General features: G+C 37.0%; 1 protein-coding gene across 1 annotated transcript in view; it reads left to right on the top strand.

Annotated features, from left to right (window-relative positions):
* LOC107595873 (probable ubiquitin carboxyl-terminal hydrolase FAF-X) overlaps positions 1-17,274 on the top strand; it is a 42,711-nt gene that overhangs the window by 2,632 nt on the left and 22,805 nt on the right. Inside the window, exons 2-20 of the mRNA XM_016286459.1 lie at positions 2,080-2,333; positions 5,644-5,789; positions 5,982-6,061; positions 6,257-6,369; positions 6,887-7,105; positions 7,432-7,547; positions 7,632-7,883; positions 7,965-8,103; positions 8,291-8,443; positions 8,753-8,857; positions 9,015-9,221; positions 9,376-9,512; positions 10,311-10,444; positions 13,119-13,206; positions 13,718-14,060; positions 14,376-14,471; positions 14,561-14,772; positions 14,887-15,127; positions 15,250-15,487. Coding sequence (XP_016141945.1) covers positions 2,238-2,333; positions 5,644-5,789; positions 5,982-6,061; positions 6,257-6,369; positions 6,887-7,105; positions 7,432-7,547; positions 7,632-7,883; positions 7,965-8,103; positions 8,291-8,443; positions 8,753-8,857; positions 9,015-9,221; positions 9,376-9,512; positions 10,311-10,444; positions 13,119-13,206; positions 13,718-14,060; positions 14,376-14,471; positions 14,561-14,772; positions 14,887-15,127; positions 15,250-15,487 — 3,115 coding nt within the window. The 5' untranslated portion in view covers positions 2,080-2,237. The remainder of the gene's footprint in view (positions 1-2,079; positions 2,334-5,643; positions 5,790-5,981; positions 6,062-6,256; positions 6,370-6,886; positions 7,106-7,431; positions 7,548-7,631; positions 7,884-7,964; positions 8,104-8,290; positions 8,444-8,752; positions 8,858-9,014; positions 9,222-9,375; positions 9,513-10,310; positions 10,445-13,118; positions 13,207-13,717; positions 14,061-14,375; positions 14,472-14,560; positions 14,773-14,886; positions 15,128-15,249; positions 15,488-17,274) is intronic.

Here is a 17,274-nt window from a genome sequence, read left to right as displayed (position 1 = left end):
GAACACAAATTAAGATATTTTTGATGGAATCTGAGAGCTGTCTGACCCTGCATAGACAGCAACGCAACTGAAATGTTCCCAAGTCCAGAAACGTAGCAAGGAGATGGGTAAAATAATCCATGTGACATCAGTGGTTCATCCGCAATTACGTTCAGTAATTCACTGTTTACGTTCAGTGGATACTCTTCAAAATGGCACCAGGGTGATGCTGCGGAGATGAATTGTTGAATAAAGATGCTGTTCTGTGTCAGCTGCGTCACGCCGGATCGGTTTCCTACATTGTGATTTGATCTGAACAGAAACAGCGTATCCGTGTGACGCAGCTGACACAGAACAGCATACACTGTTTATGTTCAGTGGATACTCTCCAAAATGGCACCAGGGTGATGCTGCGGAGATGAATTGTTGAATAAAGTTTTTTTTTTTTTTACTTTCGTGCACAACAAGTATTCTTGTAGCTTCGTATAATTGCGGATGAACCACTGATGTCACATGGATTATTTTACCCATCTCCTTGCTACGTTTCTGGACTTGGGAACATTTCAGTTGTGTTGCTGTCTATGCAGGGTCAGACAGCTCTCAGATTCCATCAAAAATATCTTAATTTGTGTTCTGAAGATGAACAAAGGTCTTACGTGTTCGAAATTACATGAGGGTGAGTAATTAATGACAGAATTTTATTTTTGAGTGAACTAACCCTTTAATGTACATCCAGCCTGTTACTTGTATGTTTTAATCCATTACCATGTTCAAAACAGTTTTTCTGTAATCAAATTCTATAATAAGAGTCCAATCTACCATGACACATAAGAAAATATTTGACACGTATTTCCATACAAATCAAACCATACAAATAAAGTATTTCTTTATGATATAAGTCAGGGTTATTCAATTAAAGTTGCAAGAGGCACGGCCTCTATTTTCTTCCAAGCAAAGTTCCGGACAAAAAAAAATAAAAATGAAATGTATTTTTACATTTAGAGACATGCGAGGCCATCTGACAAAAAAAATACTGTTTCTGTTCAGGGTTTTCCTCCTGAAATCTATAAATTTTCATCGGTTCTAGTGTGTGCTCTGCAATGCTTTTTCTTTACTTGGCCTTGTATTTATGTACTAACCAGACCTTTTTTGTATGCTATGATTTAATGCATTTTGCAACATGATACAGTATATAAGTAAAACCTCTGCTACATGTTTTGAACTATATATCTTGTGGTTTTATAGTGATTGTTATGCAATATATGACCAGATAAGACCACTAGAAATGAATCTTCATCAGAACTATCATTTTGAAATTGAACTTTGTTTCTGAACAGCGAATCTGTGCTACCATATCTGTGCAATAAATATGAAAAATGTCAGACTTTCAGTTTTAGGAGCAAACTAATTTGAACTCAGTGAAAATATGAAATGTTACATATCTTTATGCAAAATAATTTACATATACAAATGGAATTATAAAGTGTGTTATATGTGAATAGTTAAATGTAAGCCTGAATTTAAAATCAAAATGGCACCGGTTACTTTTTTGTTGTACAAGATTCATCAGTGCCATGTTGTTCCAAAGAAAAAAAAATTGTCTTTGTGATTTTGAATCATAATGTGAAAACTTGCTCCTCCTTTTCCTTTTTTGGCTGATGTCACTTAGGCCTTACTTGTGACAACCAATAGCCAAACAGTTATTTAGGCATTGTTTTAGTTATCTCACCTTTGGTCTAGCTCTCTTCCTATGTGCAACACCTACTTTTCACAATCCAATTCCCGATAGATAAAATCAAATACCACCCCCTTTTTTTCTGGTCACTAGGAAATATGTTAGAAAAGGAAGTACGCTCACATTGATTTTATTATAAAAACATATGATGTCTAAGCCTGGGCATAGCATGGAAATGATTAAAATATTAATTAAATTTATTTCTAGTTCTACTCGGCTCTAAAATATTTCATGGGCTCTTTGTAAGCGCAGTCTCTATAAAATGGTTTAAAACATTCTGTGTGCAGTAATCATGAAAGTAATGTAAAATAATTTGTCAAAAGGTGTGTTTTAAAGATTCTGATGTTAGTCTCTTTATTTTTCAGGTTATGCAATGGTCTCTGCAACTTATCCAGTCCCCCAGGTGGTGCTTTCACTTTCAGAAGTGTGCCGGTTCTCCGTCGCTCCTAAGGAGAAACTGATTTCTTCTTGTGTGCCAGCGACATAAGCAGACAAGATTGCAAAGATCTGCCCCGTGTCGAGTATGACGGCCACGACCCGTGGCTCCCCTGTGGGAGGGAATGATGGTCAGGGCCAGGCTCCGGATGGCCAGTCCCAGCCACCCCTGCCCCAGAACCAGGTCAGTGCTCCATTTTGGGTTTACCATTCTGATCCCTGTGGAAACATAACTGCTTTTTTGCTGTTACCAGGGCTCGCAAAGGGCTATTGTTTTCCAGTCGGGCTATCAAAATGTATCACCGCCCTGGCCGATGGGCTATCTTGAACAGTGATATAAAATTCGCATTTGGAGCTGCACACACAGAGAGCCGCGTTTCAGACAATGCGCGTACACAGAATTGATTCCTCTTTCGCATATCCTTGCATCTGAATAAGCACATACACACAAAATTATCTCAAAATAACTGTCTCGGCACGTATTCTCGTAAACCCAGTCGGTTAAGTCTTAAGTGAACTTAAACAGTGGTGAAAGAAATCTCAAGTGCATCATTATATTGGATCCGTGCATTCGGTCTTAAAGGGGCAGCAGCCTATAAATACTTGCTGTTCCATAAGCGCCACCTGCTGTCAGAGAGTGACATTTATGTCTCATTCACAAAGCTAAAATCAGACCATTCTGTTTTTGCTTCAAATTTCGAAATTATACAATCTAATTGCAATCTAAATAACATGTATTTAGCATCTTTGTTTGGATTATGATTAAAATGCAGTGGTTGCCTCCAAGGTTAATATAGTTTTGAATTTTTAAATTAGTTTTATTTTAATATCGTTTTCAAATTTGCTGTAAAATTCAGTTTAGTTTTTATTAGTTTCATTCATATTTTTGTTAGTTTTAGTTTAGTTTTTTATTTTGTGAACAAGTTTTTATATAGTTTAGTTTCAGTTTTAATTAAAGTTTATCAGAATTAACAGATCACTTCCATGGCGCAGGCCAAAGAAAGACGTAGGCATAATTTAACCTTAGTGAGGCAAAGATATAGCGACACAAAATTAACGCATGATTGATTAGATAGTAAAAGTATACAAATATACGCCACAGAAAGCAGGCATGCCTTTTTTACTAAATTAATCTACACAAGTTGCGCTTAATGTCATATCCAATGATGCGTGTTGAGATATTTAGTATGAAAATAAATGTAGCCTGATTTGGTTATGTTTTTCCTTATTTAACCATAATCATGATATTGTAACTGGTGTCTTGCTCACTTTTCCGTTAACAGCCGTGCTGTCAAACTAATCACTAACCATCATCTGGGACTAATGAAATTCAATAATAACGGCAATCGCATTTAACAGTAAAGGCTTATATTCGAATGTTCTTTTCATTTATAAAGAATTATAAGCGTGTGTATGATGTGATTTAGCCAATGCACATTTGTTCAAAAGCCTGGCAGAGTGATCACAAGATGTTTTGTAAAAATGTTTTGTCAAGATGCAAAAGTTTTGTATTGTTTTCAGAAAGGATGCACGTTCTCATATTTTTTTCTGTTAATTATCATGTTGCGCTGCATGTCTGTTTTTCTTAAAAGCACCAACTTGGAATGCCTGATGATGGTTTGATTGCTTGTGTTACATGATAAAATAAATAATCTTGCTTACCTGATGTAATAGATTTAATGCGAGTGCGGTTCGGGTCGCGATGCGCGGTCTTTGTCAAACGGTTTTGGTCTGGTACAGAATTAAATTAGTGCTGCAGTCCCGTGCAGGACCCGTGCAGGCTTTAAACTGCACCAAGGGGTGAGAACGTAATGATTACGAAAACGATTATTTATTTTTGATAATTATTTTATTTCAGTTAGTTTTTCAATAACTGTTGTTAATTTCGTTTCGTTTTAGTTTTTCAAATATTTTGACGTTTTTATTTTATTTCAGTTTACGAAATAGTTTTTTCATCAATCGTTTTAGTCTTAGTTTTAGTTTTCGTTTATGAAAATAACCTTGGTTGCCTCTGATTTTAAATGGAAAAAGCACAGCCAAAGCCTTAGTTTGTTTATATGAAGAGATTTATATTATTTAATTATTTGATTTGGGATTTGTTAAAAAATGTCAAGTTATAGAAAATTTGTTATTTGACATATTTCAATTTCACAAAGAAATGTTCAGCATTTTGTTAGCATCTTTGTTTGGATCATGACTAAAATGCAGTGGTTGCCTCTGATTTTAAATGGAAAAAGCACAGCCAAAGCCTTAGTTTGTTTATATGAAGAGATTTATTTTATGTGTATTATTTATTTATTTGATTTGGGATTTGTTTAAAAATTTGTTAGTTTTATTATTTGACATATTTCAATTTCACAAAGAAATGTTCAGCATTTTGTTGGAGAAATAATAAAAACACCTTTTCATTTATAATTTGTCTTTGAAAATTGTATTGTATTGTGCTCTGCCCAGGAAGGAACAGATGTCAACAGAGGGAAATGTTATTAGGTAACTGTAGGACGAACCAAAAAAAAAAAAATCACCTCTCCTGTATCATGTCACAAAATATATATATTTTGAAATATTTTTTTATGGTTGCACTCATGGCATTTGGTTAAGAGATAAACATTTTCCTTGTTTTTTTTTTTCAGTGTTGTCTGACAGTTGTTCACAGCATTCTGCTGCATCGTATTGCTCTCTCTGGCCTCATATTGTATTATCATTAATTTCAGGTTTACCTGCCACTAAATGTCATGTAAAGCGACCAGCCACACATTGTGTTTGCTTTTGCATTACTCTTAGATCGTTCTTCCTTTCTAATTGGACAGTACAGGAAATGCTGTAAAGTTGACCATACATTATGCAGATAGTCAAAAGTCTAGCTCAGTGAGACATTAAAGGGATAGTTCACCCAATAAATGGAGATATTTTAATATACTCCATTTTTGTATATCATTTTTCATCAACAACTGTGGAAAATATAGTCTCGAGAACAAGGTATAGACATGTTCTAAAAGAAAGGTAACTTTAAATGACTTCTGTTGTGATCTGGCGCTATAGAGAAAGTATAATTAAATAAAATTAACTTGACCTTAAATAATGGCAGGGGAAACACTGTAGTGTACGAGTTTGTTCAGTAAAACAATGTTATTTCAGTTTTTAAAATAATGGTTTTCTCATATGGCGCTCAAGAAACATTTCTTGTTGTCAATCTTAAAAACAGTTGTGCTGCTTAATATTTTTGTGGAAACATGAGACTTTTTTCGGCATTCAAAGTAAAAAACAAAACAAAAAAACGCATTTATTTGACAGATTTTTTTTTTAATTCTTAAATACAATGCTTTACTGAAATTAAATGTGGTGAATATCTTTTCATGTCATCATTTACAGCCTGTGTGGCAGACTTTGTTTTATGAGGCCACTTAATATTGTTCTCCATGTTTATAGTAATGACCCTGAATGTTATCTTCATATCACATACTTTCTAAACCTGTGAACTGTTTGCATTGCAGACATCCTCTCCCAACTCATCCAACGAGAACTCCCCAGTGAGCCCACCAGATGACCAGGGTCAGGGGGACAGTCCCACTCCCCTGGAGGAGGAGGAGCCAGCTTTCCCCCACACTGAACTGGCCAAGCTGGATGACATGATCAACAGGTTAGGGCTCGTATCCTATATTTGGTTGAATTATGTTTATAATGAAATCAGAAGCATTGCAGATGAACTACAAGGATATTGATATGAAAGACATTTATTTAGGCTGTTATTCGCTAATATAATATCACTAATCGCTAATAATGAGATCAGCGATGTATTATGTTGATCATGTTTTTTTCTTTTGATGTACAGACCTCGCTGGGTCGTTCCAGTTTTACCAAAGGGTGAATTAGAAGTTCTTCTTGAAGCTGCTATAGATCTTTGTAAAAAAGGTAATGCTTTATTTTTAGGTCTTGTTCATCATTTAATATTCCTGCTGTTTTCATCAATTGTTCTGCTGAGTAGTGGCAGAAGCACTCTTACCTTTATCTGCGTCATATTAAGCTTTCACTTTTGCTCTTGAAGGAATTCTTCAGCCTGTGTAAATGTCAGGTTCTGATAGGTTGTTCTTTCATTTCTGTCACCAGGACTTGATGTCAAGTGTGAAGCATGCCAGAGGTTTTTCAGAGATGGCTTGACAATATCCTTTACGAAAATACTGACAGATGAGGCTGTTAGTGGATGGAAATTTGAGATCCATGTAAGTCCTGCAACCTGCTTGATGGTGCCATTTTCATAATTTCTTCCATTTCAGCAGCACATTTTGTCTTTTTGTTTGCACATTAAAGGGTTTTACTAACCGTTTGGCTGTCAGGTCTGTCCTCTCAAGTATTGATTACTACTTTGGGCGACTGTGAAGAAACGATGTTTATTTTGGTTGCGTTCATCTAATTTGGCTGTTTGATTTGAAATGCCAAAGCTTTGATCAAAGAGCTCCTTTCAGTAAAACAGAGTCAGTATTAGGACACAGCATTGAGTCATCGCTCTCGTATGAGGCTTGTTTTAGCTCTTCCAAGGCTGCTCTAGGATCAGCTTCAATGGCACTGCAAATATAGATGATTTGTTTGGCATTTTATGACTTCCTTCTCAACGTAAATCAAAGTGCGTCAACTATGGTTGCATTTCAGTCTATTTTAAAGTCACAACATACTCGATACTTTTTTAGGATGGTATGTGTTTGGCCTAACATGTCGATCTGTGTCTCATTCTCTCTGCAGCGGTGCATCATTAATAACGCCCACCGACTGGTGGAGCTGTGTGTGAGCAAGCTTTCTCAGGACTGGTTCCCTCTGCTAGAACTCTTGGCGATGGCCACCAACCCCCACTGTAAGTTCCACATCTACAATGGTACTCGACCCTCTGAGACGGTGCCTGCTGGGGTTCAGCTAGCTGAGGATGAGCTTTTTGCCCGTCCACCTGACCCTCGCTCTCCTAAGGTGAGTGGGTGTTTGTGCCAGACTTTAATGATGTCTTTAATTTATGAATTATTGAACTTTATTAATAAAATTAGTGTTTTGGTATGGTTAAGCGTAAAAAGAAAATTATGACTAGTCACGCATCACCTAAAATATACACTACTACTTTTTTTTTTTTCTTCTTCTTATGCATTCATATACATTTTAACCTGTATGTTATGTTTATGAAGTTAAATGCATCAATTACCTGTTTATGAAGCTGCCTTCAGCTTTAATTTCAGTGTTTTATTTAGTTTTGCTGTATTGGTCTATTCAAAGAAAACTTCCTGTTTATTTGTTTCCTGCAGGGCTGGTTGGTGGATTTAATAAACAAATTTGGCACGTTAAACGGGTTTCAAATTCTGCATGATCGATCCATGAGTGGCCAAGCTCTGAATGTTCAGATCATTGCTGCACTCATTAAGTAAGAAGTGAAGCATATTTAACTTATTTGCCTGGAACCTGGAATTTATTTTAATAAGGTTTGGTTTACTTGTTCGTTTCGCAGGCCTTTTGGACAGTGCTATGAGTTTCTCACTTTGCACACAGTGAAGAAGTACTTCCTTCCCATCATAGAAATGGTTCCCCAGTTTCTAGAAAACCTCACAGATGAGGAATTGAAAAAGGAAGCAAAGAACGAAGCCAAAAACGATGCCCTGTCTATGATAATCAAATCTTTGAAGAACCTGGCTTCTCGAGTACCAGGACAAGAGGAAACAGTGAAGAATTTAGAGATATTTCGGTTAAAAATGATTCTTAGGTGAGCTGAACATCAGCTAAAACTAGACATTATGCAGCACGTGAAATGATTTTTCTTGATCATTGACCTTTTTTGTTACAGGTTATTGCAGATTTCTTCTTTTAATGGCAAAATGAATGCACTAAATGAAGTGAACAAGGTGATTTCAAGTGTTTCCTACTACACACATCGTCATGGCAATCCTGAAGAGGAAGAGTGGCTGACAGCAGAACGCATGGCAGTAAGTCATGCTGCAGTACTTAACCGAATAGCTTGTAACATTCTCCAGTTATTATCATTGAATATACTAAGCTAACAAAACTTGGTGTGTTATTTAGGTATGTGAAGGCCTTAGAGGTAATCGAAATAAAGTTTTTGATTCAAATCTGTATCTTCACATTAGCTGAACATGCATTTGTTTCCCACAGGAATGGATTCAGCAGAACAATATTTTGTCTATTGTGCTGCGAGACAGCCTTCATCAGCCACAATATGTGGAGAAACTGGAGAAGATCCTGCGATTTGTCATCAAAGAAAAGGCCCTAACGCTTCAGGACCTGGACAACATCTGGGCCGCTCAAGTGAGACATTCTCAAGTTTCAAGTTTCTTTGTGATTAATGTATATTGTATAATTTGTTGTGTTTGTTTGTCATTCTTACATTCTTTCTTCTTAGATATTCATGCAAAGCCATACAATACCTACAATTTTACCAATCAAACACTTTTAACCAATCAACATAATCACATGGCTATAATGTTAAATTAAGTAAATTTGTTAGCATGTTACCTTTGGCAGCCCTTCTAGAATTTATGCTTTATTAGTAAACTTTGCGGCATCTTGTCATTCAAACAGGTTTTGTAATTGTAATAATGGTATCTATATCCTCAGGCAGGGAAACATGAGGCTATTGTCAAGAACGTTCATGATCTTCTTGCAAAGCTGGCATGGGATTTCTCACCTGAACAGCTGGACCATCTCTTTGACTGCTTCAAGGTTATTCATAATGAACTGGCGATTTCAATTTTATGCATAAAAAAAGATTGTCTTAATGTAGAGACCATGTATTATAGGCATTTTTATGTATGCCTTACTAGCATTCCAACCGATTACAGAATCTCTGTCCTCAAAGGAATCATTTTATGGTTTATAGGAGAGCTGGACTAATGCAAGTAAAAAGCAGAGAGAGAAGTTACTGGAATTGATTCGTCGACTGGCAGAGGATGACAAGGATGGTGTGATGGCTCACAAAGTACTCAATCTACTGTGGAATTTGGCCCATAGTGATGATGTTCCTGTGGATATCATGGACCAGGCCCTTAGTGCTCATATTAAGATTTTGGACTATAGCTGTTCCCAGGTATCCTGATCTTTCAAAATTAAAACTGAAAAACGGACTGAATTTCTTTCTTCCATGCTAAACAAAAGTCATTTTATACGATGTTTTGGTCACATGAGAGTGAGTAAACAGTTGAGGACATTGAATTAAAAACACTGTTTTTGTACTGTTGTAGGACAGGGACACACAGAAGATGCAGTGGATAGACCGATTCATTGAAGAATTAAGAACTAATGACAAATGGGTGATTCCTGCACTGAAGCAAATACGGGAGATCTGTAGCCTCTTTGGAGAAGCCCCCCAGAATTTAAGGTAATGCAGCTCAACTTTAGCCATCAATTACATTGATACTTGTTTTAGTACACAAAAATAAATGAAACAATGACATTTTTGCTCATATTTAAGGAATATTTACGTGAAAACTTACCCACACATTGTAGGAAGAGCATGTAAATGTAGCAAATGTATCGTACGCATCCCTGTTGTTTTTCAGAAAGAAAATACCTATTAACTTACTAAAGAGCTTAGAGGGGTAAGTGGACAGCAATTTTGGGAAATATTATCATCATCATTATTATAACTTATTTTCAAAGCTAAAGTTTGCTTTTGGATTTCAGTAAATCTGTAATTTATGAAAATCTGCTTGGTGTCTCCTGCACCATCTAATCAAATCACCAATCAGTGCCAGTGGACGAGGTTCATGCGTATAAAGCTTCTCAGAGGAAGAGTGCTGCTGTTGGTTACATTTCATAAACCTACAAATGCATACTCTTGGCATGTGGTATAAGGTCTGGGTTTAGTGCGCTCTTCCTTTGGGATGCTTTAAATGTGTGAGTCCGTTGGAGAAAATAAAATTGCAGAAGCCTGAACTCACATTTTCCAATACTTTCCAACACCTTATGCAATGAGTTTAATATGATGAAAAATTATTTTTCTGCATTTGCTGTGATGGTCTCGGGATATTGCTTCTTTAATGTAAATTTAAGCTTTCGATTAGCTATATACCTAAAAAGCCCATTGTCATACAATTTAGTTGAAGAACTTGCAATATAATGAAGATATTACAATGGGAAGGATAATTCAGTCATGTGTTTTTCTTTCTTACTTTAGTCAAACGCAGCGGAGCCCACATGTCTTCTATCGACATGACCTAATCAACCAACTGCAGCACAACCATGCACTGGTCACTCTTGTAGCAGAGAACCTGTCTGCATACATGGAGAATATGAGGCAGTTCTCGAAAGGTTTGTGAGGCTAACATTATTTGTATATATTGACATACCTATTTTATTCATTAGAGGGGTTATGAAATGGAGAATCAAAATGTGTTTGATATTTACACATATAAGAGGTTACTCTACAAAAAAGTCATACTGTAAGAATCAGAGCTCAAAATACAAAGTATTATTCTTTTCTACCCATTTGAAACGTGTGGCTATGAAATAGAGAGAATTGTGAGATCGTGATTCTCCTTGACACGCCCCTTAATATACATCATATACCAGCAAATACAGCTTTATCACAGTGCTTGCCCAGAGCTCCAGATTGCACCTAAAATGGTTGCTTTTGCAACCAAAAATATAAATTTGCGAGTGATATTTTTTTCCTACTTTTTTGAAGCAGGATACTTTTTTCCTGCTTGTTTTGAGATCACATCTTTTATGTTGACGTAATAAACTGAGACGATGCATAGAAAAGTTTTAATGGAAAAAAAACAACAGCGCTGACTAGGGCTGGGCGGTATATCGAGTTTGTATGATATATCAATATTTTCTTTATAAGCGATTCGATATGAGGCAATACATTTATATCGAGATACGAGCGCATCTGAAAATATAGTGAAGGACACAGACTGAGCTGCTGCGGAGAAAGTGCATAATCCAGTTTGTTCTAAACATGTGACGAGCTTTATATTAAGGCCTTTAAAAAAACTGGTAAGACAGTTTAAGCGGCTCGGCCCTTCATATGCTCTGACAGAAAGGCTGACAGAGACACTAGGCTACTTGCACTGTTTAATGTGTTTGAGATGTGCTTTCTTCCTGAATGCATATCTTTCATTTCACAGGTATATTCTCCATCTGTAAATGTTTTGATTGGGATTCTCCGTTAAACTTCACAGACTTCAGTGAACGAGTGCCGCCGCGAGCATGCGCGCCAAACAGACAGAGCTCAATTAAATAGGAGCACGATAATTCTGACTAAAATATACATTTCATACTAAATATTTGTAGTCAGACAATAAATGTGACGTGTAGAATTTTAAACCTACAAGTAAGTCTATTTCTATGATAGCACTGACTGTAAAGTGACTAATGGAATAATCAAAATAGCCTAACACAACTCTGTGCTTTTTTCTCATTTATTTAAATTTTTAGTTTAGTGAATTTAACTTCCGCTTTAAAAGCGTTGCAATGAAATATGATTTTTAACCCTTTCTTTGCACATAATATAAAGGCTTACATAATTACATTCACTTTATTTGTTTTCATAGCCTTTAATATGTATTGTTTTGTTCGACAACATTGGGCAGTAAGTGCAATATATATATTAAATACTGATTACATATTACTGATAATACTGTATATTGTATAATACTGATAATACTGTAATACTGATAATACATAATACTGATCCAATTACAAAAACGAAAATACCGAACTGTATACCATATATCGCAAATCGGCCAAAAAATACAGAGACATGAATTTTTGCCCATATCGCCCAGCCCTAGCACTGACAGCACACCTGCTAAAGCAGCTCCAGTTGTGGGAGCATGAGAAAGAATGAAAATGACGGAGACGTGCGAAGTAAAAGTGCAGAAAAGCAGTGTCTATTTCGTGCACAACTTGAACAAACTACGACAGGTGAAGCTGTCAGCTGTGTGGACATTAGCAATATTGTTAACAATTTTAGTTTATAATCAATACTAATATGGCTTCTTGTTATCAAGATCTTTAGTCTATATGCTGTGTTCTGTTAATGTGTGAACTTCATATTATTTGTAGCGCATTTGCCATCCAATAATCGCAATAATCTTTGTGCTCTGTTACCTTTTACTAAACAAAATATCAGCTTTAAAATTCTGCCAAGTTCATAACGAAATGCAAACAATAATTACGTTTTGGCACTCTTTAATGTGGCATGAGCGATCGCTTTAGCGCTTCAGTTCCCACTTTAAGTGAACCTTAGTTCCCAAGACATGTACAAGATGGATTAAAATGCTGATGCTGTAAAGGGAGACATAAACCCATGACCATATGACTGAAATGTAAAAGTAATATCAGCTTTAAAATTCTGCCAAGTTCATAACGAAATGCAAACAATAATTACGTTTTGGCACTCTTTAATGTGGCATGAGCAGTTCCCACTTTAAGTGAACCTTAGTTCCCAAGACATGTACAAGATGGATTAAAATGCTGATGCTGTAAAGGGAGACATAAACCCATGACCATATGACTGAAATGTAAAAGTAAAAAAAAAAATGAAAGAAATAAAACATGTTTATTCTGTGGCAATTAAAAAATTATTTGGCACTAAAGAGCCAATGGTTCCTGTATATATGTATGTATTTGTAATTTTTTTTTTGTCTGGAACCCTGTTACTATCTCGAGTATCAAAACACACAACATGCTGTAAAGGAGGGCGCGGATAGGGTTCGATTTAAGTTAGCAAATCACTGCAGTGGGTGTTTACTTCCATTTCTACAAGAGGTAACATCCCTTTCACTTCTGTTTTTCGTCAGAGAGTGAAAATGAGGGTGGAAAATTGTAGTTTTTAATAAATATTGGGCTTTTTTTTTTGGTACAAAAAAAACATCAATATCTGAACCTGCATGTCATGACCTCTTTAACATTTATTTTTAGTTTTATGCCCACAGTGTTAAACATTTGCCAGTGCTAACTTTTTATGTTTTATCAGAGCACACAGACTTTGATCCCCAGACGGTTAGGCCAGGAAGTCGGTATAGTCATGTTCAGGAGGTCCAGGAGCGGCTCAATTTCTTGAGGTATTTATACTTTATAAACAACCTTCCTATACACTGCTTAGATTGCAGAATCCAAATTCAATTCCATTATTTACTTTCTTCAATTTATTTGGCTCTAAACATTACTCATTTTTGTCATCAACATGGGTATTACAGTGTACTAGAATAAGCTGTTTATCACTGTAGCTAGGTGATGAAGGTGCCACAAATGGAAAGTGTTTTTCACTTCACTTTTTTTACTCTGGTTTCTATCCTTTTGATTGTAATAGCAAAACTAAACAGACACCGAATGTTCTAGACTATTGTAATATGAAAGGCTATTTATTTGTCATCAATGGTAAATTTCTTGTACACCAAGGAACAGACAATTTCTTGGTGTGCACCTAATTTCAGAAAACAGCTTTCACACCAATCAAGCTCTGTCATCAAATGGATTTGGTCTGCACCACAAGGTCTATTATTAAAACTGCTAGTTCTTAGACTCTCTAAAGACCCCCTAAATAACTAATTATTAAATATCCTCATCCTTCAGGTTCTTACTGAAAGATGGGCAACTCTGGCTGTGTGCACCTCAGGCTAAGCAGATCTGGAAGTGCCTGGCTGAGAACGCAGTGTTCTTGTGTGATCGGGAGGCCTGCTTCAAATGGTACTCCAAACTCATGGGGGATGAACCCGACCTTGACCCTGACATCAACAAGGACTTTTTTGAGAACAACGTACTGCAGCTTGACCCCTCGCTGCTGACAGAGAACGGGATGAAATGCTTTGAACGATTCTTCAAGGCAGTCAACTGCAGGGAGGGCAAACTGGTGGCAAAACGCCGGGCATACATGATGGATGACTTGGAGCTGATAGGGCTGGATTACCTGTGGAGGGTAAGAGTCAATTATAGCTGTTGGACCTTCATTGATATGTTTAGAGCTGCTTGTTCTGGTATATTACCCGTCTCAAATGCCTTCATTTTTTTTAGCCTGTTGGTTATTTTGTAATAAGTCAATGTATTTTAACAAAATGTCAAGTAGAAAATTTGGAAATATGCCCTTGGATGGAACTTTTGGGTGACCTCATCACAGTTATATATATGTTGTTGTAATATCACCAGGTGATTTTCAGTGTCACCATAAGTATTTTAAAGCTAATTGTCAGCCTGAGCTCAAACCATCTATTTTCCTTATTTTTTTCTTTGACAGGTTGTGATTCAAGGAAGTGATGATATTGCTAGCCGAGCAATTGACTTGCTTAAAGAGATTTATACAAACCTCGGACCAAAATTACAAGCCAATCAGGTAATAATACAGTGGATAAGCATATCACTTGCTGTAATAAATTTTGGGCTGCTCTTGAGTTAGTTTTTAACATGTCAATGACTTTGCAGGTAGTGATCCATGAGGATTTTATTCAGTCTTGCTTTGACCGGCTCAAAGCCTCCTATGACACTCTGTGTGTGCTGGATGGAGATAAAGACAGCATTAACTGTGCCAGACAGGAGGCCATCCGCATGGTGAGAGTACTGACGGTGCTCAGGGAGTATATAACCGAGTGTGACAGTGACTACCACGAGGAGAGGACTATCCTGCCCATGTCCAGGTAAACCCATTCAAACCTGTCTTTAATTAACTCAATAAACTTGTATTTTTTGCTTGTCTATGGTGGCCAGATTCTAATAAACTCTATTTAAATGTTTTTTTTTTTCATTTTAAGGGCTTTCCGAGGAAAGCATATCACACTAGTTGTGCGTTTCCCAAACCAAGGCCGACAGGTTGATGATCTGGATATTTGGTCACATACCAATGACACAATTGGCTCTGTGCGACGCTGCATTCTGAATCGAATAAAGGCCAACAGCACACACACCAAGATTGAGCTGTTCATCGGGGGAGAGATCATTGACCCAGCAGATGACAGGAAGCTAATCGGGCAGCTAAACCTCAAAGATAAAACTGTAGGCATCTAGGGGATTTCGCCCATGCAACTTTTGCCTTACTTTTAACAGCACTTTTTGTAGAGGTCGTATGAACAGGATATGTTATAGTTTACAAGAGTGCTTTTTTTTTTATTCTCTAGCTCATCACAGCCAAGCTCACCCAGGTTAGCGCCAATATGCCTTCCAGTCCAGACAGCTCCTCAGACTCCTCCACTGGTTCCCCTGGGAACCATGGCAATCACTTCAGTGATGGGCCAAACCCTGAAGTGGAGAGCTGTCTTCCCGGCGTGGTGAGCACTTTGCCATTCAGGCACACAATTGATCCAAACTGTCTATTTATTTACACATTGAATATATTGAAAGGGGAGTGCATCTATGGTCACTAAAAATCAAGATCTGAGAAATGTCTTTAGAAGCTGTGTTGATAAATTGTGTATATCCACCCGTGGTGCTTTGCTGAGAGATCTGTAGATTTTCCAGTCGCTTAAAGCCCACGACACACAAAGCCAACAGTTGGCCATCAGGCAATGTTGGGTGGTTTTTGAGCATCTAGTCCAGTGGTTCTCGGCTCGCGGGCCGCATGCGGCCTGTCACGAATTCAAATGCAGCCCACCATGCTGAACACAATTTAAAAAAAAAATACTTTCAGTTTTACAATTCATTTTAGTTTTTACATTAATTAAAAAAATTTACTAAATAAATATAAGCTATAGCCTAATGTTTTTATGTAAAATAATTTTGTTTTTCATATATTATTTTCAGACATGAGCAGTACTCACATAGCCTAATTAACGTTACGCATTTAAAGTAACGACCAAGCGGCAGACAGTGAGCATATGTTTGATCAATTTAGCCTTCTCAAATCATCATGACTTGACTAAAATAAAATCTATAGCTATAAAACTGTTCAAGCATATAACAATGTTTAAACGTTAAACCTAGATAAATGTGTGCTGTATCCAATAGTTTGCGCAGAGAGTGGAAGCTGAAGCGCGCTTTGCGGGACATAGAGACGCCAGCGCGATCACTTGCGTTTTTTTTCAGTGGATACACCGTCATTTTTGCTCATAAAGGTAAGAGTAATACATCATTCGTAACTGTAAAGGGTCTACTTTTATTTGTGTGCACTCACAATATCAACAAAACGTTGTGCTTTTATAAAATAAAGAAATCAAACATAATGCGCTTTCTGCCGTCTCGTCTTTAACAGGCACGGAAACTCAGCGAATACATGCCTCACAGACATGATAAATATATCTATAGAAAGCTTTAAATTACTACTTAACGAAATAAAACAAATCAAAAACCAAAACTCTTTCATTATAATCATAATCCGTAAAGATGCACTTCTCTCTAAAGGTGCGTCTAATGAAGAGATGGCGAGTTAGGATCGACAACTTCATCTTTGCGACACCGACTCCGAAAACACTAGTTTATTAGTAAATAATTAAAATATCTCCTTACTGTTTCCCCCTGACGCATTTATGGTAATTACTTTTGCCGATGCTTTGGGGCAAACTTAAGCCTATTTGAACGCAGAACTGTTCAGCTGCGCTGACGGCACACACCGTACATGCTGCTGCTGCTGTTGCTGGACACTAAACACTGTCGAGCCGCTCTTGACAGTCTCGGTAGCTCGGTCTCGTGTTGTTTCCACCATTGCGGCAATTTTTTCATCACTAATTGATGGATGTCTAAAATAAAAAAAAGGAGAAGCCTAAAACAGGCCCGAGGCCCTGCCCGTGTCTGAACTATGATGTGAAAATTGTCCCGAAGCCCAGCCCGAGGGGCGTAAAAAAAGTCGGGGTCCGTCGAGCCTAGGCTGAAATGCAGGGCTCTAGCTCTGATCTAGCACACAGAAAACGATTTGACTGAAAATTTATCAGAAGAGATGAAAGAAAGATAGTGGTCATCTGCGCAATTCGGAAAAAGAGGCGGCTTTTCTGCATTAGGTGTGTTTTTTTTCTTTCTTTTTTTTTTTTTAACTCTCTGTACAGCAGTTATTGTTCATTCTAAATAAATTTTTAAATGTAGAATATGTTACATAACTAAACTACATGAAATTTAGAACATAAAAAAGTGCTCGTGGCTCGTCTGCCAGTGGGTGCCCCCCCACGCATAAAAGTGAAACTCCGCCTATGATTGTGCTGTTACTCCTTTCGAGC

The sequence above is a fragment of the Sinocyclocheilus grahami genome, unplaced genomic scaffold (genome assembly GCF_001515645.1).
Source record: "Sinocyclocheilus grahami isolate Dianchi unplaced genomic scaffold, SAMN03320097.WGS_v1.1 scaffold209.1, whole genome shotgun sequence".
NCBI classification, from domain to species: Eukaryota; Metazoa; Chordata; class Actinopteri; order Cypriniformes; family Cyprinidae; genus Sinocyclocheilus; species Sinocyclocheilus grahami.
Note: the sequence above shows the minus strand (reverse complement) of the source record. Positions and strands in the feature narration are given on the sequence as shown.